This window comes from Brassica napus, chromosome A2, assembly GCF_020379485.1.
Source record: "Brassica napus cultivar Da-Ae chromosome A2, Da-Ae, whole genome shotgun sequence".
NCBI classification, from domain to species: Eukaryota; Viridiplantae; Streptophyta; class Magnoliopsida; order Brassicales; family Brassicaceae; genus Brassica; species Brassica napus.
The window spans coordinates 6,699,316-6,722,552 of record NC_063435.1 but is presented as its reverse complement, the minus strand read 5'-3'; the positions used below and the strand labels follow the sequence as shown (position 1 = coordinate 6,722,552).

Below are 23,237 nucleotides of genomic sequence, written 5' to 3'. Positions count from 1 at the left end.
GAATAAGAAGGATATAACAGTACTACACACTCTAGATAATCACTCAATCATCCTAATCTACCAAGTCTAGTGACTCAAAATGTATCTACTCACTAATCATTATGAGAAACGCAAAACACAAGTAAAATTTAAGATTAATCATAGTAGATAGTAAGATAAACTCAATAAACACAAGTTTCAAAGATCAAAATAGATTAAAGACGATAAAATTGAGTCTTTCACCAAATATGTAAGTGTTTAGAAAAAAAACCAGAAACTAGGTTTTTGGCTTCTAAAAGTAAATATAACTCTACTAAAAACAAGTTGGGTCAACCCAAAAAAAATTAGGCCAACCTGAAATAAATTAGAAAAATGTGCGGTTTTTCGCTCGTAGCGACCACACAAAGACGCTATGGGTGGCTCCTACTTCCTATGAAGTCGTTACGCCCTAACCGCTATATACTTAGTGTGGAAATTCCTCTGCACCTTATTCTTCACTCTTTTGTTCCAAAATGCCTAAATCACCTTCATATTCACCAAGAAGTATCTCCAACACCTGGTAAAGACAAATACAAATTTTATGAACCTAAATGAACTTTAAATGCACCTAAATAATCAAAATGAGAGTCAAAATAAAATACAAAACAAAGAAAAATCAAGAGACATCATATCTTCAACGAATATATTATCCAAATTTCAAGCTATAATTTTTGTTAAAGCAAAAAATTTAGGGTGATTTGGTTCACCTACTTAATGTGGAAGTAGGTTTTCATATTTTAAACAATTTAGAATCAGAGCAAATTGGATCCATTAACGCAATTTTGCCAAAAAAATATCAGTTAGATTGGATCAGTCAATTAAATTTGCTCATTAAAATAAATGATACTAATCGTTAAAATTTGAAATTTTTGTAAGAATACCTTATACAATTTACATTTCAATTCAACAGATTATGGTCATGTCTAATAATAATATATCTACATGAACTGTCTTCCTGTTTAGCCAAAAAATCGTCTTCTAGTAAGAATTAGTTGATCAATAATGAGTGAGGAATTCTAACTTCACTTCAAATTTGATCACACTTTTCAAACACCTTTAAATGAAAACTATTTCCATAAAATCTTAAATTTATTAAGAAATAAAATAAAATTAACCCTCCTCAGTCATTTATAATTCTTTAAAAAATATTTAAGAAGTTTATAAACTCAAACCCATCCCCCGAAGAACCTTACCAGGGATTGACATCTCCTGAATCCTCTTAAAAGAGAGGGGTACGTGGACACAGGTGGTGTGTGGCTGTCGTCAGCTCGTGCCGTAAAGTGTTGGGTTAAGTCCCACAACGAGCACAACCCTCATGTTTGGCTGCCAACATTGAGTTTAACTCTAAACAATAATCACTAAACCCTAATCTTAAATGTTATGGTATTTTTGATTGAGTGTATTTTGAAAGTATTTTTGAAAATAGTATCTAACTTAGAGTGTTTCAAGAAATTTCTCAATGATATATTTATTTGTGTGGTTTATTCAATTTAGGATTCAATTTGAGGTAAGATATTTCGCTAGCACGTCATTTAAAAAATTAGTTTTTAGTTCATCTAAAAAACACATTTTCGTTAATATATTCAATTTAGGGACTGACTTGTGTAACTGCAGCGGTTGCGGGTGCGGTTGTGGGCGTTTTCGGATGCGGTTGGTTTCGGTTTTAAGCGTTATCAAGAGATTTGTACACTGGTACTATGGTTAGAACTTGGTGCACCGGATACTTATGACTAGTTAACTACCAAATGCATCAATGGTTAAATAGTTAAATAAAAAATTAACAATATTTATATTTTATATTAATATAAAAATATTAAAAATCTTATTATTATAATTAATTTAAATTTTAAATTTATAAATAATATTATTAATTTTTAAAAAATATAGATTTTTTTAAATTATAATATAAATTTAAATAGGACAATTTTCTCAAATAGCTGTTTTTAAGTTTTTCTCACAAAATAGCTCTCAAGAAAGAAAATGACCAAAATAGCCCCTTTTTATTTTGAAAATTTTAATTTTAATTTTTAATTTTTTAAAATTTGAAACTCTATCCCCAAAACCTCACCCCTTAATTCTAAACCCTAAGTCTAGATTAGTTAACCCCAAGATAAAATTCATTTTTACCCTTTAATAAAATTTATTTTGGTCATTTTCTTCATTGAAGGTTATTTTTGTGATAAAAACTTAAAAAGAGCTATCCTAAGGAATTTCTCATTAAAATAGTATATATATATAGTCTTTCTATTATATCAATTAAAAATTTTATTGAATACTTTTTTATGTTTATATTTTTTCAAAAAAAATTACCTTCCCGCAACTGCCAGTAACCGCAAACGATAGCTGAAACTAGTTTTTGAATTTAAGAAGTTTAGAGTGACTTAAAACGATTTAGAATGTTTTATGTGATTGTTAGAAAATGTCAACAACTACTACCAACCTCAAAAGCTATATTTTCGGGTGGTACCGGGAAGCTAGTCATGTCCTTAATCTATACGACTGATTTAAAACAGGTTATAATAGTATACTACGCATTAATATTTTTTTAGCTTAAAACCAATTTATAATTGTAGGTATTTGAATATCAAAACTATTATTTGAAACTGATGATTATGTTTTGTTCGTGTATTCATGGAGGATAAAAGAGGAAATGAGAAGGGATTTAAGCAAACAGAACTTATTTACGTTTTTGTTTTGTTTTTGTTTTGGTAGAATTAATCAACATGTAAATAATAATCCATCTAAAAAATATCATAACTTCACCTACTTTCACATAAAACTAAAAGATAAAATTGTACTAGTGACTGGGAATCTATTGGAGAGGATTAGTTCAGCTACGTGTCTATGGTTGGAAGTAAAAAAACAAATTAGATTCAACGATAATTGGGAAGCATTGTAAAATTGCGAAAGCAAGAGAGTTTATGACCAACAAGAGTGAGAAAGGACTTGATGATCCAAATATAGCCGCTGACTTTCTAAAAGAAGTCAGACGAACTTAAATTGTTCCCCATTCACATGACCAGCACATGTATCAACTGTCAATGGCACTGGATTAGAAGTGGGTGAGCATGTAACGTACGGTGGTCCTGCTTTCCCATAAATAAATGATTAAACGGAGATTTGAAGCTAAATCCGCATGGTTTAACCAATTATGTGTGTTGTGAAAGTATACAATGTAGGAATAGACTTAGAACTGTTGGTATAAAAGTTGTTGGAATATAATCTGAAGTTCGTTTTAGCTAAAGATTAATTCTCTTATACTATAAAATTTAGGGAAATTTATTCTAAGTCACGTAAATATTTGAAAAATATGATAGACATGGAAATATATCCACAGTACAATCGGAAAGGGAGCAAATAAATTTTGGAAACCAAGCAGTGATCGTTTGGTGGTAGGGATTGGCTTAAAATAAAATGTAAACCTGTTAGTTTTGGGTTAGACAACTATTTAACTATCTTAGATTTTATTAGAGAACATAGATAATCGTCGGAGTTCGGTAATATCTTGTAGGAAATTAATCAGGCTTCAATCTTTTTTTTTTTTTGGTAGGGAATTAGGTCACTAGCTAATTAGGCTTCAATCCTCAGTTAAAAATGAAGAAAAGAGGTATCTTTTTTTTTTGTTCACCAAGAAAAGAGGTATCTTACCTTTTAGTATTTGTTGAGGAGCATGAGTTTGGTCAAATAATATACATATATATATATATATATGTGATGGAACGCTCCAATAATAACAAAGAATGAGGGAGTTTTTTTTTTGTCACCAACATAAACAGAATTAAGTAGACTCTGCAAATCAAACTAGTAGTTCCGTATCCATATGGATAACAATAGACAATTGTTTTCGTGCACTACGTGCAAGAATGTCCGTCCTTGAATTATGCGTCCGTGGTACATGAATGAGCTCTGAGCTATAAAAACTTCTCTTCAAAACCTTTATATATTCTAAATAACTTGCAAAGACTGGTCATTCTTCTGGTTTCGAAACCATATTCACCAATTGTAAACAATCTGTTGCAAATATAACAGTAAACTGTCTTAGATTCTCCATACACTTCATTGCCCAAATAAGCGATTTCATTTTTGAATGAAGTGGCGACTGACTCGCTCTTGTTTTCCTCTCTCCCATTAAACCATCAAAACCTTCCAGTGTACTATACCACCATTGTCCCGAATGTAAATCTTGACTTTTCCATGATCCATCCGTAAAACACCATCGGCCTGGAATATCCGGTACTGTCGCTTGTACTGGTAATCGAGTTTGCTTGATTCCTTGTGTTAGTGAGATCTGCGCCTCCTCCCAAGAAGGAAGGAACTAAGAAAGAAAAACTAAAATTTTCGATTATTGTATCTGAGTTACATATGTGTATATTATTGAATGTGGTAGAAATTATTTTTGGTTGAGTTAAAATGTGTTTTAGTTCCAAATTCACTATTATAAAATACTCTAACATAGTGTTTTATCTGAGTTTTTTTTGGATCAAAAACAACCTCATTTACCTGCCCTGGAAACTCTCCCAACACGGAAATAGCCTCAGGAGTGTAATTGTTTACTGGGATGTTTCTCATGTGAACAGACGAGTAAATGTTGCAGATAATCCTAAGGAGGCTTCTCCATCCATCTTTTTTTTTGAATTAACCACATTGTCCGGCGGTCGAGGTCAACCAATTATTATGTGGGCCCATGAGTGCAATGTTAAATTATCTGGTGGCCAACAGAGATCGAACTACAAGTTCACCGTATTGGGGCTATCTCTCAAGTGCCACTAGCTCAAAGTCCGGTGGTTATGAAATCATAACCAACATCCATCTCTACATAACGATATATAACAAATAGAAGTTATGAAATCCTCTATTCATGATATCCAACAAGTCATGTTCATGTTTAAAAATAAATTGAAACCTCTCCTTAGATAGCGCCACTCGTTGACTATCTCGTAGAGCTGCCATTTTCTTGGCATTCCGAGTATCAAACCTGACATCTTCTAGCATTGTGGATTCAGCAGACGCCCCATCAACCTCAGCGAGCTATGTTCCATTTAGTATAACTCCGGACGGTCTGGTAACACAAATGGTTCATCGTCTTTCTCCAGCCAGAGATGAAGCAAATGCTTTATCCAGATGAAACGACATGACTACACTTCTGAATCGTCAAGATCATGAGAAATACCAACGGAAAGTAATTTGAAACGGCCAAAATCACACATGATGGAAGCAATTCGTCAATGTTCACGAGAACAATCCTTAGAAAGTGATTGAAACCCAAGGAAAAAACAATAAAAAACTAACTTAGTAGTTGAAAATCTGTTTTTAGTCAGAAACTCCAATAACTAAGAAAAATTTTAGTTATTGGAGAAAGAAGTCCAAAAGAAATTAGAATTTATTTATTACGATTTATTTTTATTTACTAATAAAAGATATATTAAAAATGTTAAAAAAAAAAAGCTTTTCAATTTTTCTTGATCATTTTGAAACGGAAAAGATTTTCTTTTAGCAAAAACTATCATATGATGTTCCATAGTTCAATCCATATAGAAAAAGCGAGTTCAGCAGTGAAAGTGGCAAAGAATCTCCAAGAATAATCTTTGATTTCAACGTTGTACGATTGCATCCAAATTAAACCATTTAATTACGCGCTGCCTATCTGCATATATTTATGCTAACATACCTCACTATACACTTAAACTATTCTTAAGAACATGAGCAAGTCATGAAAGTGATCCGAAACAAACTATGGTATCTCATGATTGACTTTGGTATACGATAAGAGCCGACCATTTGTACGTGTTTTGGATTGGTTCAAAAATGACTTGTGGTATCATTTCAAGACAAAAGATACTGAATAGAGTGAACATATTTTCTTAATACTAGTTTCGAATCCTTCTCGTTTTGTATTAAAACTACTGAAAAAATACTCATCTTTTACAAGTTTTCAGCAAATATAATTCAGTAGACTATAATTCTTAATAGTTTTGGCTAAAGCTTGATTGGATAAATAAAGAAGAAAATTTCCCCCCAAAAATATATAAAGTATTTAAGAATGAAATATTTCTTAGAAGCAAATATTCTATCCTATATAAAGCAATGAAAGAAATTGATCGATCAAATTCCGAGTAATATTCTGGATCACTAAGGAGAAAAAAAAATATTCTTGGTTCACTAATAAACTGCTAAAGCTTGGAAGCATTGCCTATGATTGGATTACTGTGAAGGTGGGTAATGGAAGAGAAGTCAGATTTTGGACAGATAATTGGTCACCCGTTGGGAGTATCCAGAAATTCTTGGCCCCTGTTGCAGCGAACTCGATGGGAATCCCCTCATCAGCTACACTCCATGATATGTTTGTCAGGGATCGATGGAATATAAGACCCGCCCGCTCTGATCGCCAAGTTCAAATTCAAGCAATTTTATCTTCGGTTACTCTGTCTCAGCTTCCTGATGAATATGAGTGGACAATAGAAGGTAAAGTTTGGCTTAAATATCAGACTGGAACAATCTATAAACTCCTGAAAAATCATGCGCAAACGGTACCTTGGAAAGGAGCTATATGGAATTCAGGTGGTGTGCCCCGGCATAGCTTCCACGCCTGGCTCGTCACCCTAAACAGACTACCGACCCGAGACAGACTTCTCTCTTGGGGACTTGCTGTTCCTGCAACTTGTCTACTCTGCAACCAAGGAGATGAATCAAGGGACCACTTGTTCTTCTCTTGTACCTTCTCCTCTGAACTTTGGATCCATCATGCTCGACGGACTGAGACAACCCCATCTACTGGTTGGAACGATTCTCTTAATCACATGCAATCACTACCAGGACCTCCTTGGCGCAGGAAGCTTCAACTGATAGTATGGCAAGCTGTGATCTACTCTATTTGGCAAGAAAGGAACGCTCGACTTCACTGCAACACTGCAAAAACCATCAATACCATCTCTTCCATACTGGACAGAACGATTCGAAATAAGATCCATGGCTTCAGAGACTCAAACCCAATCGGAGCTTCTCAGATGATTCAGTTCTGGTTTGCAACTGCTCCATCATCATATCCTCCAAACCCTCCTCTCCCATTCCTGCAATCAACTGACTAAGTCATCACTTCCGATCCGTTACTCTTTTCCTGGCCATCTGGGCTTCTACTATCTCCTCTCTCATTCATTGGTCTTTTCTCTGATGTGGGCTTCGGTCATTTTTTGTAATAGGGCGCAACCCAAAAACTAAGGCCTTATGGCTTGTTTTCTTTTTTTCTCATGCTTTTAATAGAAGAAAATCTTCAAAAAAAAAAAATTCCGAGTAATATTAACTCCATATAAATGAAAATAATATTTTTAGGTAACAGCAAAAAATCCATCCCATGTTGTCGTTTACTTCACGTGTCATGTATGGACCCATCCCTTCTCTTCTTATTGGTTTTTAATAGATTCCATAATTATCGATCTATCAAACCATTAATGGGCATTGTGATGTGTTATAGAATATATATATTGTGCGAGAAGTAACGCCCATTACCTGTTGGATTACTGGTTTGTTTCTTTTTTGTTTTTTTTCTTTTGCTAAATAACAACTTTTCATTCACTAAAGATTATTAGGAAGCTTTTGGTCTCAGTAGATTTTCAACCATAGAGACAATGAAATGATCTAGTAACACTTAGGAATACGTTTATAGATCAGACGTTACCCAATAAATTTCATTGTACACTTTTTATTACTACGGGACAAGTTCATTCATCCCAACACAGAAAATGAACCATCCCTTATACCACCTAGTTACAAGAAACCTTATCTAAACTATTAATTACAAAGACCGAATTGAGCTAATTTTCCAGACCATAGCTGTGATCTCCACATAATCGGATTGAAACTCATGGATCAACTGACTCGATCGACATCAAAACGCATATTCGTCGATCCGCCTCTTCATTAACAAGACCAAGGTCTCTGAACCTTAAAACCACATAGTTACAAAAAAAGACTCAGCTTGAACCTATAGAACTAAAGGACCGGATCAATCCGAACTCTTCCAGCCCATGGCTGTGATCCCCTTTAGGGTTTCCAGATCAGATCTCGCTTTAATAGTTCGTTTCTTTGAGAGCTCTAATAGGAAGTTTGCAAGAATATATCCTTTGTGTAGATGTTAACTAATAAATCCGATTTATAAGTTACTAATTCGATCTGTTAATGCTTCATATAAATAAAAAAATAAACAAAATTCGTAATCTTATAAAATTACTCTATAAGTACGGTTTGATAAGAAAATAATTGATCATTTTAGTCATGTTCTAACGGGATTTTCCGTATGATGAAGTCGTTATATCTAAACAATTTATATCAATTCAATCTTCTAACGTTATAAATTTTGTAAAATTACATTATTTATCATATTTACTTTCAGAAATGTATCCGTTCCGTGGTATCAAATATTTTAATATATCTTAAGTTATATTGTTCTAAACGTACGAAACAATTCTTCGTGTCATAAATAAAAGGTTTAAACTTTATACAGTATATTTTTTTCCTAACCTCGCGTTAAACCTTAATTTATTTAAAAAGGACAAGATGAAGCTTTTTTTTTCGTGGCTTCTTATGATAATAATGGATTTTTATATACAACTGTCTTGGGACGTGGCTGGAAAAGCTAATTTCGTCTTAGATATCTATTTTGGATCATTAAATTATTACATAATCAAGCCTATTAAGAAAGTTTTTTTTTGGTAAAAGCTTATTAAGAAAGTTAGTAGTTATTTGTTGGCAAAAAGTTCATTTCTGGCCATGGAAAAAAACAATATTATAGATTAGCAAGTTTTTACGAAAAAAACAGAACATTGAGAAAATGTTTGATATAAAACAAAATTAAAAAAAAAAAATATGAATAAAAAGTTTTTGAAATTTCGTAATCTTTTGTCAAGCATGTAAAACATGAAAATTAATACTACACAAGTACAGAGGTAAATTTTTGTTGTTAATCTTTTTTACGGAAATGATTTTTCTTTATAAATGAAGACTTAGCTATTTAAAATTTCAGTTCTGCAAACTGTGATTAATCGTTGTTTATAAGTAAAATATTGCTATAACAAACGAATATTTAATCGTAAACGCGGTCGTAAACCTCACTGACATAAGGACCAAAGGCCGTAGCGGGAGGCGTAAAGCGCACGGCCAAGACGCGCGTGACGACAAACGGACGATGTAGAAAAAGAGAATCATTACCCATTTAGTAGACGAATCAAAACTGGTGTGAGCGTTTCATCGCAGAGAAGAGACTAGAGAAAGAAGAGCATATCACTAATATGCGCTTTTTCCTCTAGTGTACGCCAAAACAAAAATGGTCCCTACGTTTGACTTGGCTTAAAAAATGTCAAAACAAAAGCAGCTTTTGTGGGATAAGATGTAGAAAAGAAAAGAGAACAAAAATCTTAAATCTGTATCTAAATTCCACTACGAAATTACGAGAACTCTCCGTGTCATTTAGATATCAAATTTAAAAAGAGAAAAGAAGAGAGTGACAAGTGATGAGAGTGCATTGTTTGCTTCGAATATTATTAGTACCTACAACCATTTTAATTTTGGCTTTTTAACCTTTTTTGCAATTAAATCATACAAAATCAGTGATAAGGTGCGTTTTGTGAAGAGGGATCCCGAATCGAATTTAAATATGCTATTTCAAACCATTTTAATTCTTGGATTCTTATTTACGCTTTAATCAATTTAAAAATACTTTTATTAACTCCAATTATTGTGTATACCTCAAGAGTCAACATTGACATGGAAAATATTTTCATATCTTCACACACATTTTCTATAGATGTTAAAAACTAGTATGTTTTATTAGTTTTGTTTGTATGAAATATTTTATTTGATTATATTTAATTAGTTAACTGTTTAAATATCACTAATCATATTTCTTGTCTAATTTCCATCTCTTATTACAACTTCTTATCACTTATAAAACGCATCATCTTTCCTTTTTTTTGTTAGCACCATATCATGATCATCATCTAATTTTAAAATAGTTCTTATCACTATATTGAAAATTTGAGCGCAAATAAGCTAAAGAATAAAAAAGAAAAATACAAGTTAAATAAAACGTCAAAACATCAAAATATGGTTTTTAGTATAAAATGTGAAAAGAAATATGAGAACCATAAAACGTTAACATGTTTTTTTGGGGGGTCAAATGTATAAATAATTGAAAACAATAGCAAGTCAAGTGCTCTCTCTTTTCCACCCATCGATTCCTCTCGGACACTGCCCAATACATCCATGCTCTCTCTCTCTCTTTCGACAAAGAAAAAGTCAGCGCCGTCCTTTACGCCATAGTTTGTCTCCTTCTCTCTTCTCTCTCCTCACCAACAGAGTCAAAAAAAGAAACCAAAGAGATCATCAACCATGTCTGAGGATTGGGATCTCTTCGCCGTTGTCCGAAGCTGCAGCTCTTCTGTTTCCACGGCTACTATAAACACCAACTCTCGAGGTGGTGACGAGGGAAGAGCGAACTGCAAGCAACACGATCTTCCTCCTCTGTTCCAACACATCCATGGAGACATAAGCAGAGAGTCTTCTTCTTGCAACGAGCTACAAGATTCTTGCAAACCCTTTTTACCCGTTACCACTACTTGGTCTTCTCCTCTTCCTCCTCCTCCTGTAGTTTCATCAGCTCCTAATATCTTAATGAAACAAGAACAAGGGCTCATCGAATCACAAGATCAGAAACCTCCTCTTGGTACTAGGGTTTTCCCACCTCCCACAACCATTTCTTCTTCCTCTTCTGTCTTTGTTTTCAGAGGTCAACGTGACCACCTTCTTCAACAACAACCCCAAGCTCCTCTTCGATCTAGAAAAAGGTTTGATTCATTCATCGTTTAACATAACCCATGTCTTAGTTCAAAGTGTTTTTTTTTTAATTATCTTTGCTTTGTTACTCTACTTTATACAGAAAAAATCAGCAAAAGAGAACCATATGTCATGTAACTCAAGAAAATCTCTCTTCGGATATGTGGGCATGGCGTAAATACGGTCAAAAACCAATCAAAGGCTCTCCTTATCCAAGGTCTTATCTTCTCCTTCTTTTTTTTTTCATTTTCCTCAAAATATTATCAAGAAAATGTGCTAACTAAACATGTTTTGATTCTTGTTATTACATGCAAAACAGGAATTATTACAGATGCAGTAGCTCAAAAGGATGTTTAGCTCGAAAGCAAGTTGAAAGAAGCAACTTGGACCCGAACATCTTCATCGTTACTTACACCGGAGAACACACTCATCCTCGCCCTACTCACCGGAACTCTCTCGCCGGCAGTACTCGCAACAAATCTCAACCCGTTAACCCGCCTCCGAAACCCGACCACCCCTCGGGTCAAACAGTTTCTGGAGTAAAAGAAGAGATTCATCTTTCTCCGACTACACCGTTGAAAGAAAACGACGACGTTCAAGGAACAAACGGAGAGGAAGTAGTCAACATGGAAGAAGACGAAGAGTTAGATGAAGAGGAAGATGATGATGATGACGTGGATGATCTTTTGATACCGAATTTCTCGGTGAGAGATCGAGATGATTTGTTCTTCGCTGGAAACTTTCCCTCTTGGTCCGCCGGGTCCGCCGGGGACGGTGGTGGATGATGAAAACGAATATATTCTCATTTTTTAAGAAGGTCAGTTTTATATTATTATTATTTTTGTTAAAACTTGACATTTATTGTGGTTATTAAAAAAATACATATAGAGAGAAGGCAAAAAGACGAGTCTACAGTTGTTCTTCGTTTAGACTGGTAGCTAAAAATAGAAAATTAATCTCTGAGAATAATTTGTGTCGATCAAATTGACATTGCATATAACTAATCATTTTTTCTTGGTTTAAAATGTATAAATCTGAATTTAGTTTTGTTTTCCTCTTTCATCTGCTTTTTTCCCTGCATGAAAAGCCATTAGTATTTCATATAATGGAAGTTAACTGTTTAGGCAACTATCATATTTGGAAATTACCAATATTCAAATATGAATACCAAAATGCACCAAGTTTTTTGTCAAACCTTTTCTTTTATTTTTTTATATAGCTATATATGGATTGCTGAAAAAACAGAGGTAACTCTGAAACATGCAACAACAACAACAAAAGTTCAGTTAAAGCAAACAAATTAAAAAGTTCAGAAAGCATACAGAAATTAAAGGAATCCTTATACATACAAAAATTAAAAGGTTCGAATCCTGTTTAAGAAAACAATAAATTCGGAAACATGAAAAAGTAAAGTAATTTATCTTGGAATAAAAGTTAAGCTAATTTAATGTGAGGACCTAGTTATAAAAATATTGGCAGCGATAACCATGCTAGCAATTTTTTTTTTGTATCATAGTATTATTTGCTCTCATTTAATGTCGAAATAATTAAAATATTAGCTTAGTGTAATAAGTAAAGAAATCATGTGGGAAGCTAGCTTAGCTAAAGGCAACACAACAGTTAATTCGGTTCAGGCCGGAAACTGCGACTCCGGTTTTTGCTGGCTTTTTAATATGACACGAGACCAGACCCTAAATCTGGTGTCTTTAGTCCCACTTGTGCCTTTGGCCTCTATTAAATGGTCAACCATTTTCTATTATAAGGTTTTTAAATTAGTATATGTTATTTTGTCGTAATCCGAAGCGTGGGTCAAACATATTTTATTTGGGAGTTTTATTTATTTTTTTGTCGTAATAGAAAAATACTGCAATTAAACGTCACTAGAATTAAGTAAAGTAGGGTCGCTATTAGTATAATTAAAATAAGGCTATGATGAAATAGTTATTACGATTTATACTTTTAATATGAAACTATGTATATATAAATTATCATATATTATGGTCGGTCCAGATTCTCACGACGGAAGATGGGCAGGCAAGTTGTTACCTCTCTTCTTATCTTATTAGTTTTAGAAAGTGTTTCCTATTACTTTAGTGAAGACGCATTTAATGTACCAAAAATATGAAAACAAATTGAGGAAAAAAACTTTCTTTGTTGGAAAAAAATATTCAATTTATTATATATGGTCCCAACTCCCAACTGACGAATATAAACATCTGTACATAACATTTTAATAAACTAGAGTTAAATTCGATATAAAGTTTTTAATCAATAAAATGCTTAAAAATCAAGGCCCATCTGTCATCACACCTTCTTAATAAAGAAAAAAGACAATAAAGCTTTAAGTTATTCAAAAGCCCCTAAAAGCTAAAAAGGCCCATTAAAAAATATAGTTAGGCCCATTTAAGAACCTCGCTTTCGTTGTCTTCTACATCTGAAACAACAAATCTTCTGAGATTTCGCCGGAGTTAAAGAGAGAGAGAACGATCCAGCGGCTGAGATGTTCTTACGAGCAATCGGACGGCCACTGTTGGCCAAAGCGAAGCAGACGACAGGGATCGTCGGGCTTGACGTTGTACCGAACGCGAGGGCGGTGCTGATCGATCTCTACAGCAAAACCCTAAAGGAGATCCAAGCGGTGCCGGAGGATGAAGGATACCGAAAAGCGGTGGAATCGTTCACGCGCCACCGTCTCAATGTGTGTAAAGAAGAGGAAGACTGGGAGGCGATCGAGAAGCGTCTTGGCTGCGGTCAAGTAGAGGAGCTCATCGAAGAGGCCCAAGATGAGCTCACACTCATTGCCAAAATGATCGGTCCGTATGCTCTTAAAACGCGCCGTTTTGATGCCATTCATTTGCTATTTGATTTGATGATGAGAGTGTAGAACGAGTTTTGGATTAGAATCTGGAATCTAGAGGCGTTGTGGATCGTTAGGTAGCAGAAAATAGACAGAGAGCATTGCAAAGATGAACTCTTTATTGGCTATTAAGTTAGTGGACTGGAATGAAACTATGAGTTAGTGGTCGTTGATCTTCCAGGACGTAAGCTGAAATGAAAAGATGGACTCTTTGTTGAGTATTAAGCTTATGGGTGAAGGTTTACACAGTTGACTTAAGTTTGGAACGGTTCTTGCTTCATTGTCATATAGGTGTGGTGGTGTTCTTGCTTTGCAGCTAGCCTAGGCTTATTGGTGAAAGAGTGCATAGTTCACTTATGTTTGAAGCGGTTCTTGCTTCACTGTCACATAGGTGTGTTCGTGTTATTGCTTTGCAGCTAACCTAAGCATATGGGGTTAAAGTTTGCTAGTTCATTTCAATTTATAATGGTTTTTGCTACATTGTCTCATAGGTGTGGTCGTGTTATTGCTTTGCAGCTAACCTAGGTGATGTGCTTAAAGTTTGCGTAGTTCACTTTAGTTTTGGAACTGTTTGTGCTACATTGTTGCATGGGGTATGGTCGTGTTATTGCTTTGCAGCTAACCTAGGCGTATGGGTGAAAATTTGCATAGGTCACTTAAGTTTGGAATGGTTCTTGCTTCATTGTCACGTACGTGTGTTCGTGTTCTTGCTTTGGATCTACCTATACGTTAGTGTTAGTACTTGTAATAGCTCTCTTTTGAATATTATAATCCTTCGAGCGAGGTTTTAGAAAATGTGACAGTGTTATGTTTGAGCCTAGTCACATTTTGGAGTTTTCCCCCATTGATAGCACGAGGTTGAAATATCTTATGTTTACATTTGCAGAATGGGACCCTTGGGGTGTTCCAGATGACTACGAATGCGAAGTAATTGAGAACGATGCGCCGATTCCAAAGCACGTTCCTCAGCACCGACCTGGTCCTCTTCCTGAGGACTTCTACAGAACCCTTGAAGGTCTTCTTTCAGAGTCCAAAACAAAAATCCCAGCTGCTAGCTCCGCTGATCCACAGTTGGAGAAGTAACTTCCAGTTTTACTTTGTGTGTACTTCTTGCTCTCTTTTTTGGCTAGTGTTTGTTTCAGAGGCCAACTAAGAAATTGCGTAATAATTTTGAAAACAATAACAATGTCACTCTTTTCATAAATGTTTTTTCTTTCTTTTCAAAAACCAATGATAATACAAATGATGTGTCTTCCCCATTGGAATAACATCTCCATTCTTAAGGACATGTACATGCTTCCCATATCTTATAGTGACACTCTTATAGACTAGGTCATATGATTGATTCATGAAGGACATTAAATCATGGCAAACCTTGCACATGATTTTGTTCTTAACAACATGAACCTGAATTTTTGCTGAGACCATCTTCAATAGCACACTATTTTTTCCTATATAATTTATATTAAAATAGAATAACTCTATTATATAGTAATTTTTGCTCTAATTGGAGATGCTCTGATGTGTACAGAAGACCGAAAACAACATTACGTTTTCATTATATGGTATGTAAAGCCTGATCGTTCGATCTCACTCTTCATCCATGCTACCTCTGTTTGATACTAATGTGAAAGTATTTGAAAATGCAAATGAAGCTCTATTTGATACTACCATAGAACGGGCAAAGTTGGAAGAGGAGGCATGGAGAAGAGAAAATGACTGAGAGAAAGTGGAAGCACCTGCAAGGGAAAGATGATGAGAGTTAGGAGCTTCTCAATCAATGTATATCCCAGTGTATCACTTGGATTATTGGCGTGCTTCGAATCCCTTAGTGGACACACATGAATTGTGGCTATCAGCGATGTAATTTGTCAACTGGCTCTGAATGGATTAAGACGCACATTCTAAGCTCAGTAAAAAAAAAAAAAAACAGAAAGTTGTACACACATTCTAATCTCAGTGAAAAAGAAAACCGGATTTGCTAACACTAAAATAACGTCCATTTAATTAAGCTCTAACCATGTTTGAAATCACGTTCATTGTTTCTGTTGGAATTTAGTTAATTAAAGTAAGCAACGTTTCAAACATATGCGTTGATTAAAAGGTACTGCTTGAGTTAACATATGCGTTGATTAAAGGCACTACTTGAATCATTATATAAAGTGATCAAGTGCAATACGAAAAGGAGAGAGACTAGAGAAAATTACTGAGAATCAATTGGTTTTGATCTTCTTCTTTTCCATAATAAATTTCTAAGAAAAACTCAAAGTAAAATTTGCTAAGGTCTCGGTACGGATGTGTTGTACAGAAATCGATAATTGTATCCTCAAGATAGACACCTACGAAACTATACACACCATTATAGGGGAAAAATTTTGTCTTATGATATTGCTTAGATAAGCCTCTATCAAACCATAATTGGTTAAGTTACAAGAAGAAGAAACATAATCTGGTAACTTTTTATAAAAATTTATAAATCGAGTAAGATTTATAAAAGTTTATAAACTCAAATGTATTGAGTAAGTAAGATTGATTTGCATATCTACTTTGGTTTAACAGTTTCTGATATAAATCTCGAATACGTTATTATTGAATAAAACTAATACAAACCAATTGAGTTAATCTTGAAAGTCTTTTTGTTTGTCCACATCGTGACAAATAAAATTTTTTGGTTACAAACTTACAGTAGGGTTCAGTAGGCGTTCACGGGCGACTAGACAATGAGCAAGTCCGTGAACACAATATTCGAAAGATTGAAATCAAATATTTTAATATGCATGCATCTATATAGCTATCATTATTTGCATGTACATTATACTCATGACTACTCTTCCACTTGGGACTATATTTCAAGGAATCAAACAAGAAAAAAGTAACATTTAACTTTGGATAGCAACGTGACCAAAATGAACTGTTCCAACTTTTCAAATAATAATTTTCTTACAAAAATAAATGTAACGTGGAAAGGTCAACTATACCATTACTAACACTTCAAACGTGTACAAGTTCTAGGAATGTTTAAAATTATAGATAAGGGTTATATATTGAAAATATTTTGCATTTCTGTTGTTATCTACTATTTAGTCTCATACTACCAAATTAAATCCAAACTGTAATACAGTAACTTTACTAATACAACTCGCGAGGCTATATATCTGTGTTTTAGTCAAAGATTTTACATTTTATTCGTAAAATTAGGAAAATAAACTGAATAGTAAAGAGAAAATAGAGATGGAGACCCGTGAAGACCAAAGTTTGTCTCCAAGCTATTGAGTTAACCGAAGCGACTCTTCCATGCCAGTAGCCACGATTTATCACCTATACCCACTCAACCCTAGCACAAGGCCGTAAGCTCCACTTGTCATTTAGCTTTATAGAAGACGATGCTCGTGATATGTAGTCTCCAAATACAAAACAAGCCACAAGGTGGTGAAGAATATATATTACCTTCAGAAAATAATAGCCCCTTTTCAATAAAAACACTACTTAAGACGAATTATAGTAATTTGAACAAATGTTGATGAGTCAATGTATGGTACTTATTCCGTGTTCTTTTGATATAAATATCCAAAATATTATGTATACACATAACTATTAGTGAAACTTTATCCCAAGATAATTCTTAAAAACTATTCTGAACAAATAAAAAGAAGAGAAAGAAATCGACAGGTCTAAAAACGTTGAATATGACCTCTCATGTCACGTATGTGACATGTCTCCACATAGCAAACACCTATTAGCATTGAAATGAAAGAGAGGAATATATCGAATGATTAATCTCGAATTCGTATTTCTAAGAAAGAGACTATATAACAGTTCCAAGATTATTATTGATCGATACGAAGATTTTTTTCAAAAGGTTGATCAGTATGGATAATAAATTTACAACAACAAAAAAAAAGTCACTAAGCAAAAGAAAAATAGTTACCTCTTGGAACCTGAAACCCTTCTAAGGAGGGCAAGAAAACACAACACACGATAAAGTACGAAGAACCCTAACAGAACATAAACATTAAACCATCTATGTTTCTCATGAAGCCCTTTCTTCTCCAACACGTCACCACCATTAACCAAGCATACCTTCCCTTGAGCTTCCTCGTACCAGACCAAACACTTGGAAGCCAAACACGAGTACTCGTTTATAAGAAGCGCATCCAATGCATACTTATACATCGAGATGAAGTACATGAAAAGCCAATACTTGGGCAGACTCTCCTTAGAAATGAAGTAACCGGAGAACAAGAAGAAGGCCGCTAAAAGAACCGTCACAAGAGAGGTTCCCGCAATGTAATTTGGAGCAAGCGAGCTCAAGAAGAGAACAAAAGAGTTAGCCATTAGGACAATGACCCATATCACCAGGACAAAGTACCCAAAAGCTTGCCATGTAGGGCAGAGACCGACGAGGAAATAGACAGAAGCAGAGTAAATGATTGAGATAACAAACAAATAAGGCAAGAAAACGAGTGTGTTGGCAAGAATGTGCGAGGAGAGTCTATAAACACCACTTGAAGTCTCTCTGAGGAGAATAGGACGCTCGTTGATGAAGATAGGGAGAGTTTCGGTTGTTGAAGAGAGGAGAAACGTGAGTGTGAAGGCGAAGAGACCGAACCTCTTCTCGATACCTTCTTTGCCTATTCCGATGTTGATGTAGATAGTTCCCAAGACAAGACCAACTACAAGTGCTTCTAATGCATTGGTCAGAAGCAGCTGTCTTGTCCGGTATATGATCTTCCAGAATCTTAACGAAAGAAGGCATATCTCCGTGATTCTTGATTTTCTATATCGAACTATACTTTGTTTTTGTCTCTCTTTTTGGTTTTCGGTTGAAGGAAGAGTGATAACATCGGTGTTTCCATCGGATTCACGGAGTTCTTGAAGTACTTCCATGGCGTATTCGAGAGAGTTGAGCTGAGGAGGGACGGTAAATCCCTTGGAGAGCAAGAAACCTTCGAGAGAGTCAAGCCTTCCATGGTACGCTACAGTTCCTTGTGAAAGAAGTAAGAGTCGATCAATGATAGAGAGAATCTTGAAGCTAGGTTGGTGAATGGACAAGATCACGGTCCGTTGTCTTGATACAGCTATGGATTTGAGAATGTTGACAACATCAAAAGCAGATTTACTGTCTAAACCGGAAGTGGGTTCGTCGAGGAGTAGAAAGCAAGGGTCGTGAAGTAGGGTTAAACCTATAGACACCCTTCTTCTTTCTCCACCGGACAAGCCCTGAGCGAGTCTTGTGTTGGAGAGGTGCGTTAGGTTAAGTTCTGAGAGAAGAGAGGTTACGGTTTGAGGGACATCTGATGGGTTTGGGAGCAAGAGACGTGCGGCGAAGGAGAAGGTTTCGGAGACGGTGAGGAGAGGGAAAAAAGAGTCGTGCTGAGGAACGTAAGAGGAGATTTTGCGGTAAGAGGAAGGGTTTATGGGAACCGAGTTTAAGAGGATTGAGCCGGAGGTTGGGGAGGTTTTAGAGGCGAGAATGTCTAGGAGAGTTGATTTTCCGGCGCCGGAAGGGCCAACGACGGCGAGGATCTCGGAGGGATGAGCGGTGAGAGTGATGTTGCGGAGGATAAAGGAAGGTGGCTCAGTGGCGGCTAAGCGAAGGAGAGAGAGAGAGGTCTTTGGTTGGGTGTAGGAGACTGAAGAGGTGGTTAGTGTGTAGGCCTTCGTCTCCGACGACTGCGGCGGAGGAGTTTTCATTTATGGGGTTATACTTGTAAGAGTTAGAGGTTGATCGAGTGTACTACTGAAGGAGACTTTTATAATATACGTTTTTTTTATTTGGTTTTTGAGTGATGTTTTTGGAGTTTTATGTTGTAAGTTGTAACCCACAGAAACTTCACATTTTGAGGTTTTTTTTTCATTTTCACTTAAATTGTTTGCTTTTTATTAATTTGATGTACAGTTTTGGATTTTTGTAGTCTTTTGTGTTCTTACTTCTTAGATGTATATGAAAACTGAGTTTCACGGGACCCTATTTTCCTTATAGCAAGAAGTCATGCTAATTTTTATGTATTGCTTTTCAGTGAATCGGAAATATAAATGTAATTATGTATTAACCACTCCACTAGAGGAGGAGTTGCGATGTTAGTCTAAGCTAGGGATCGATTTTCTTCTAATGTTAAATTATTAGTTCCACATGTAGTCACGCGGATATGAACTTATTGTTTACAACCCATTTGAATACCCGGAAGAAGATTTATCTGTAGGCTGCACCTTCCACCCGGAAGTTACGTGTGTGTCTTTACCGGGTTTAACCATTTTTTTTTTCAAAAAAAAAATGTAATTATGTATTATCAAACGTAACAGTAACTATATTTATACGGAAGAAGAAGAATGAAAACATTAAGTTTCACAGAAAGAAAAAAATGAGCGATATATCCGAAGAATCGAGAGACTAATAACACTATGAAAATTCTAAAAAAAATTGACAAAGAGAAAAAAGTGAGCAATAAAGCCAAAAACGAGTTAAAAGGTGAAACATGTGGAGAAAAAAAACTTGATTGACATATAGTACGTTGATCAAAAAAAAAAGAATGACATAGAGTACATTGTATATTTGCTCATATCATATGCTAGCAGCCATATATGCCCTTAATAGATAAGTGTAATATATGGGGATATATATGCTAACATGCATGTGTATACAGTGAGTAACGATGCGAAACATAGAACAAAAATACAAAAGGAGAATGATTGTAACGAGGTCACGGGCCTACTGTTTCTATCACACTTCTCCTCTATAATTGTTTTTTTATCCGTGAACTGTCTGCCTTGGTTAAGAGCATCATTATTGCTAGGACTTATTTTGAAGTCCTTAGCTTATTTTATTATTAGTGTGGTGTTAAGATACAAAGCTAAGAGACAAAGCATTAGGAGTAGATTATTGCTAGGACTTATTTTGAAGTCTCTTAATTAAATTCACCGAGAAAACAATGTATTCACAGATTAAAAAAAACACTAGAGTATCATCTCAAATTCATAATCATCGCAAATTCACCTAGAGAACAATGTATTCACAGAAAAAAAAATCAACACTAGAATATCATCTCAAATTCATTATCATCGCAAAATCACCGAGTGAAAAATGTATTCTCAGAAAAAAAAATCCACACTACAGAAAAATCGTAAACCGTTCCACACACGAGGAACACCAACCAAAATCAGATACCAAACCGTCAATTTACACTAATTTTCAATCGTACACAACCTATACAATCACAAACCGAAATCGTATAATCGAATCGAAATCCTCTAAATCTCAAAACAGAGGAGGAACACATACTTTTTTTGGGGCTATGCACCGAGAGGATTTTGATTTGGGCTATCAACCAGAGGACATGCACCGAGAAGATTTCGACACAGGACATGCACCGACAGGATTTCGATTTCGGCAATCAACGAGAGGAGCTACCAACAGATATATGTGGAGTGATCAGAATGAAGGAGAGGATGAGGATTTGGGCATGGACGACGTCTGCGTAAACATAGGGCGATTCTTTCGCCGACGAGCTCTCACCAAAAAGATGACGGAAATGAGAAGATCGAGACCCGACTATCCCTTCCTCGAACCCTAAAGCGAATAACGAACTGACACGTGCGACTTAAGGACGTCCGTCTAAACTTCTTAATTAAGGACTATGCGGCCCGTTACTTAACATTTCTCCTCTTTTTTATTTATTTTCGGATCCAAAAAAGGTAAGATATGGGCTTAAGATATGGCGATAATGATGCCCTAAGTAGGCACGCACATCAGAATACTTTGCTAAAACATTATGCTGATCTGATCTGTCTTCAGTAGATCAAGGTTTTTACTTTGTTTTCGGTAATATTGATATCTTGTAGAAACAAAAAGTTAAGATACCAAGTTAAAATGGTTACTTTAGATATTCTAAACATAATTGGTCTTATTTCACGGTCCAAACCATTCGACGACACAATTTAATTGATTCTATGTTGTTCTGTTTGTTCTACTTCAGTTTACTTAATTAATCCGCATTGGATCTCATTTGGTATGCTAATTAACTTGTTCACCCAATAAGAGTCTTCGAATTTACCAGTTCATATACCGATAACAATAATAAAACTAACTGAACATACACTGGTCTCCTCCTAACGATATTACGAAACTAGGACCCGTGGTAACCAAAACAAATATCTTAAGCATTTGTAACTTAAAGAAGATGTAAATGTGCCTTGATCATTGTGTATCAACCAATAAATGATAACCATTGTTTTTTCTTGTTAACTAAGAGGAGGAATTTGAGACTTACCTGGTGCCGGTACTATGTTTTACAAGGTTAGAAGCGAAAACAAAAAAAAAATCCACAAATTCCTTAAATAAAAAAAATGCACTAGAAGAGTTTTGAACAAAGGTTGTCCTTGCCAAGACCATTTTCTTGAAAATATACCACTAGATTAAGGCAATAAGTGGAAATCTCTTTGGTCCAGTGGTTTGATCAAATATTCATTAATGCTTCTACACTAAGAGGTTTGAGTTTCAATTCTCGAAAAATGTAAATTTATGCGAATTAAAGGAAAAAAGACTTACAAGAAATCTGCAGCATGACGCAAAGAGTACCGTTAAACATAGAACTCATAGGGCGGCTCAAGTGATGCAATCAGGCGTAAATCCTCATACGGCATGTAGAATTGTCGGCTATAGAATCATTTATAATTTTTTTCATAGTTGTAATATCATAATTATCCAACGTTAAAAAAAAATTAAGGTAATATTATTGAAGTTTGTGACCAAAAATTAATAATAATTAAGTCTGTCCGAAGCCCATGCATCTATAGCTTGGTCCACGGGCCTGCTCTAGTCTTGACATTAATCTTTTCCTTGGCCTATTTTGTTGATAGAAGTGAGTATTGTTTCCACCAGATATCACAATACTAGAAGCACAATAACACCAACACATACGCTTAAACTAAATTATTTTACCACGTCAGATGATAATGATTACCTTTGTTGTAGTTGTTTGCATTAACAAATGAACAAGTTTACATGCAGATATATTCTTTTGTATAACCAAAGAAACATTCTTTTTTTTTGTAACACACCAAAGAAACATTCTATCATCATGTAAATTTGAGACTTGCTGAAGGAGTCTTACATGCTGAATCTGAAACTCATATATCTACGTTACAGAAAATGATTATATAATGTTGACTGTCGTATAAACATAATGCGAAAAGTTTGTTTCACATTTGAAAAAAACTTAACCTCATACACAAAATCAAGGTAACAGAGAAGTTCTTGATAAAGAAAAAAAAAATGCACATCGTTGACTATCTATTTATAGTATTTATTATGTCATGTTTTTGTTACCTAGTTGACAGTAGACCCATAAATACTATTTTTGAACATTTTATTTTTTTATGAATCTTTTAGTTTTAGTTATTTTTTAAAAAACTATTTCTTTGTGAACATCAGAAAAATAAAAACAGTAGAGCCAGGGGCTAATATCTTCGTGTGTTTTCCTAATTATGACTCTAAGCGATTCTCGTGTTGAACCACTTGCACATTGCTTGTCAAAGCTGT

At 34.9% G+C, this 23,237-nt stretch overlaps 4 protein-coding genes across 5 annotated transcripts; 3 read left to right on the top strand and 1 right to left on the bottom strand.

Annotated features, from left to right (window-relative positions):
* Window positions 1–6,323: 6,323 nt before the first annotated feature.
* On the top strand, window positions 6,324–7,103 carry LOC106409230. The gene has a single exon (XM_013849893.1). It carries the CDS (start codon window positions 6,324–6,326, stop codon window positions 7,101–7,103), a length of 780 nt encoding a protein of 259 aa, XP_013705347.1.
* Window positions 7,104–10,165: 3,062 nt separating this feature from the next.
* Window positions 10,166–11,899, top strand: LOC106391602 (probable WRKY transcription factor 27). Its single transcript, XM_013832288.3, has 3 exons — window positions 10,166–10,853; window positions 10,946–11,059; window positions 11,162–11,899. Exons 1-3 carry the CDS (start codon window positions 10,399–10,401, stop codon window positions 11,625–11,627), a joined length of 1,035 nt encoding a protein of 344 aa, XP_013687742.1. The 5' UTR covers window positions 10,166–10,398; the 3' UTR covers window positions 11,628–11,899.
* Window positions 11,900–12,110: 211 nt separating this feature from the next.
* Window positions 12,111–14,987, top strand: LOC106391612 (probable NADH dehydrogenase [ubiquinone] 1 alpha subcomplex subunit 5, mitochondrial). The gene is made up of 2 exons (XM_013832299.3): window positions 12,111–13,655; window positions 14,586–14,987. Exons 1-2 carry the CDS (start codon window positions 13,343–13,345, stop codon window positions 14,780–14,782), a joined length of 510 nt encoding a protein of 169 aa, XP_013687753.1. The 5' UTR covers window positions 12,111–13,342; the 3' UTR covers window positions 14,783–14,987.
* Window positions 14,988–16,768: 1,781 nt separating this feature from the next.
* LOC106391622 (ABC transporter G family member 8) lies at window positions 16,769–19,488 on the bottom strand. Of its 2 annotated transcripts, XM_013832335.3 has the most exons (2): window positions 17,628–19,487; window positions 16,769–17,146 (listed from the first exon to the last, which is right to left on the bottom strand). In XM_013832335.3, the coding sequence occupies exons 1-2, from the start codon at window positions 19,391–19,393 to the stop codon at window positions 17,143–17,145; spliced, it is 1,770 nt and encodes a 589-aa protein (XP_013687789.2). In that variant the 5' UTR covers window positions 19,394–19,487; the 3' UTR covers window positions 16,769–17,142. The 2 variants fall into 2 exon arrangements, with proteins under 2 accessions (XP_013687789.2, XP_022557107.2); XM_022701386.2 differs by lacking the exon at window positions 16,769–17,146 and having other exon boundaries at window positions 17,506–19,488.
* Window positions 19,489–23,237: the final 3,749 nt, after the last annotated feature.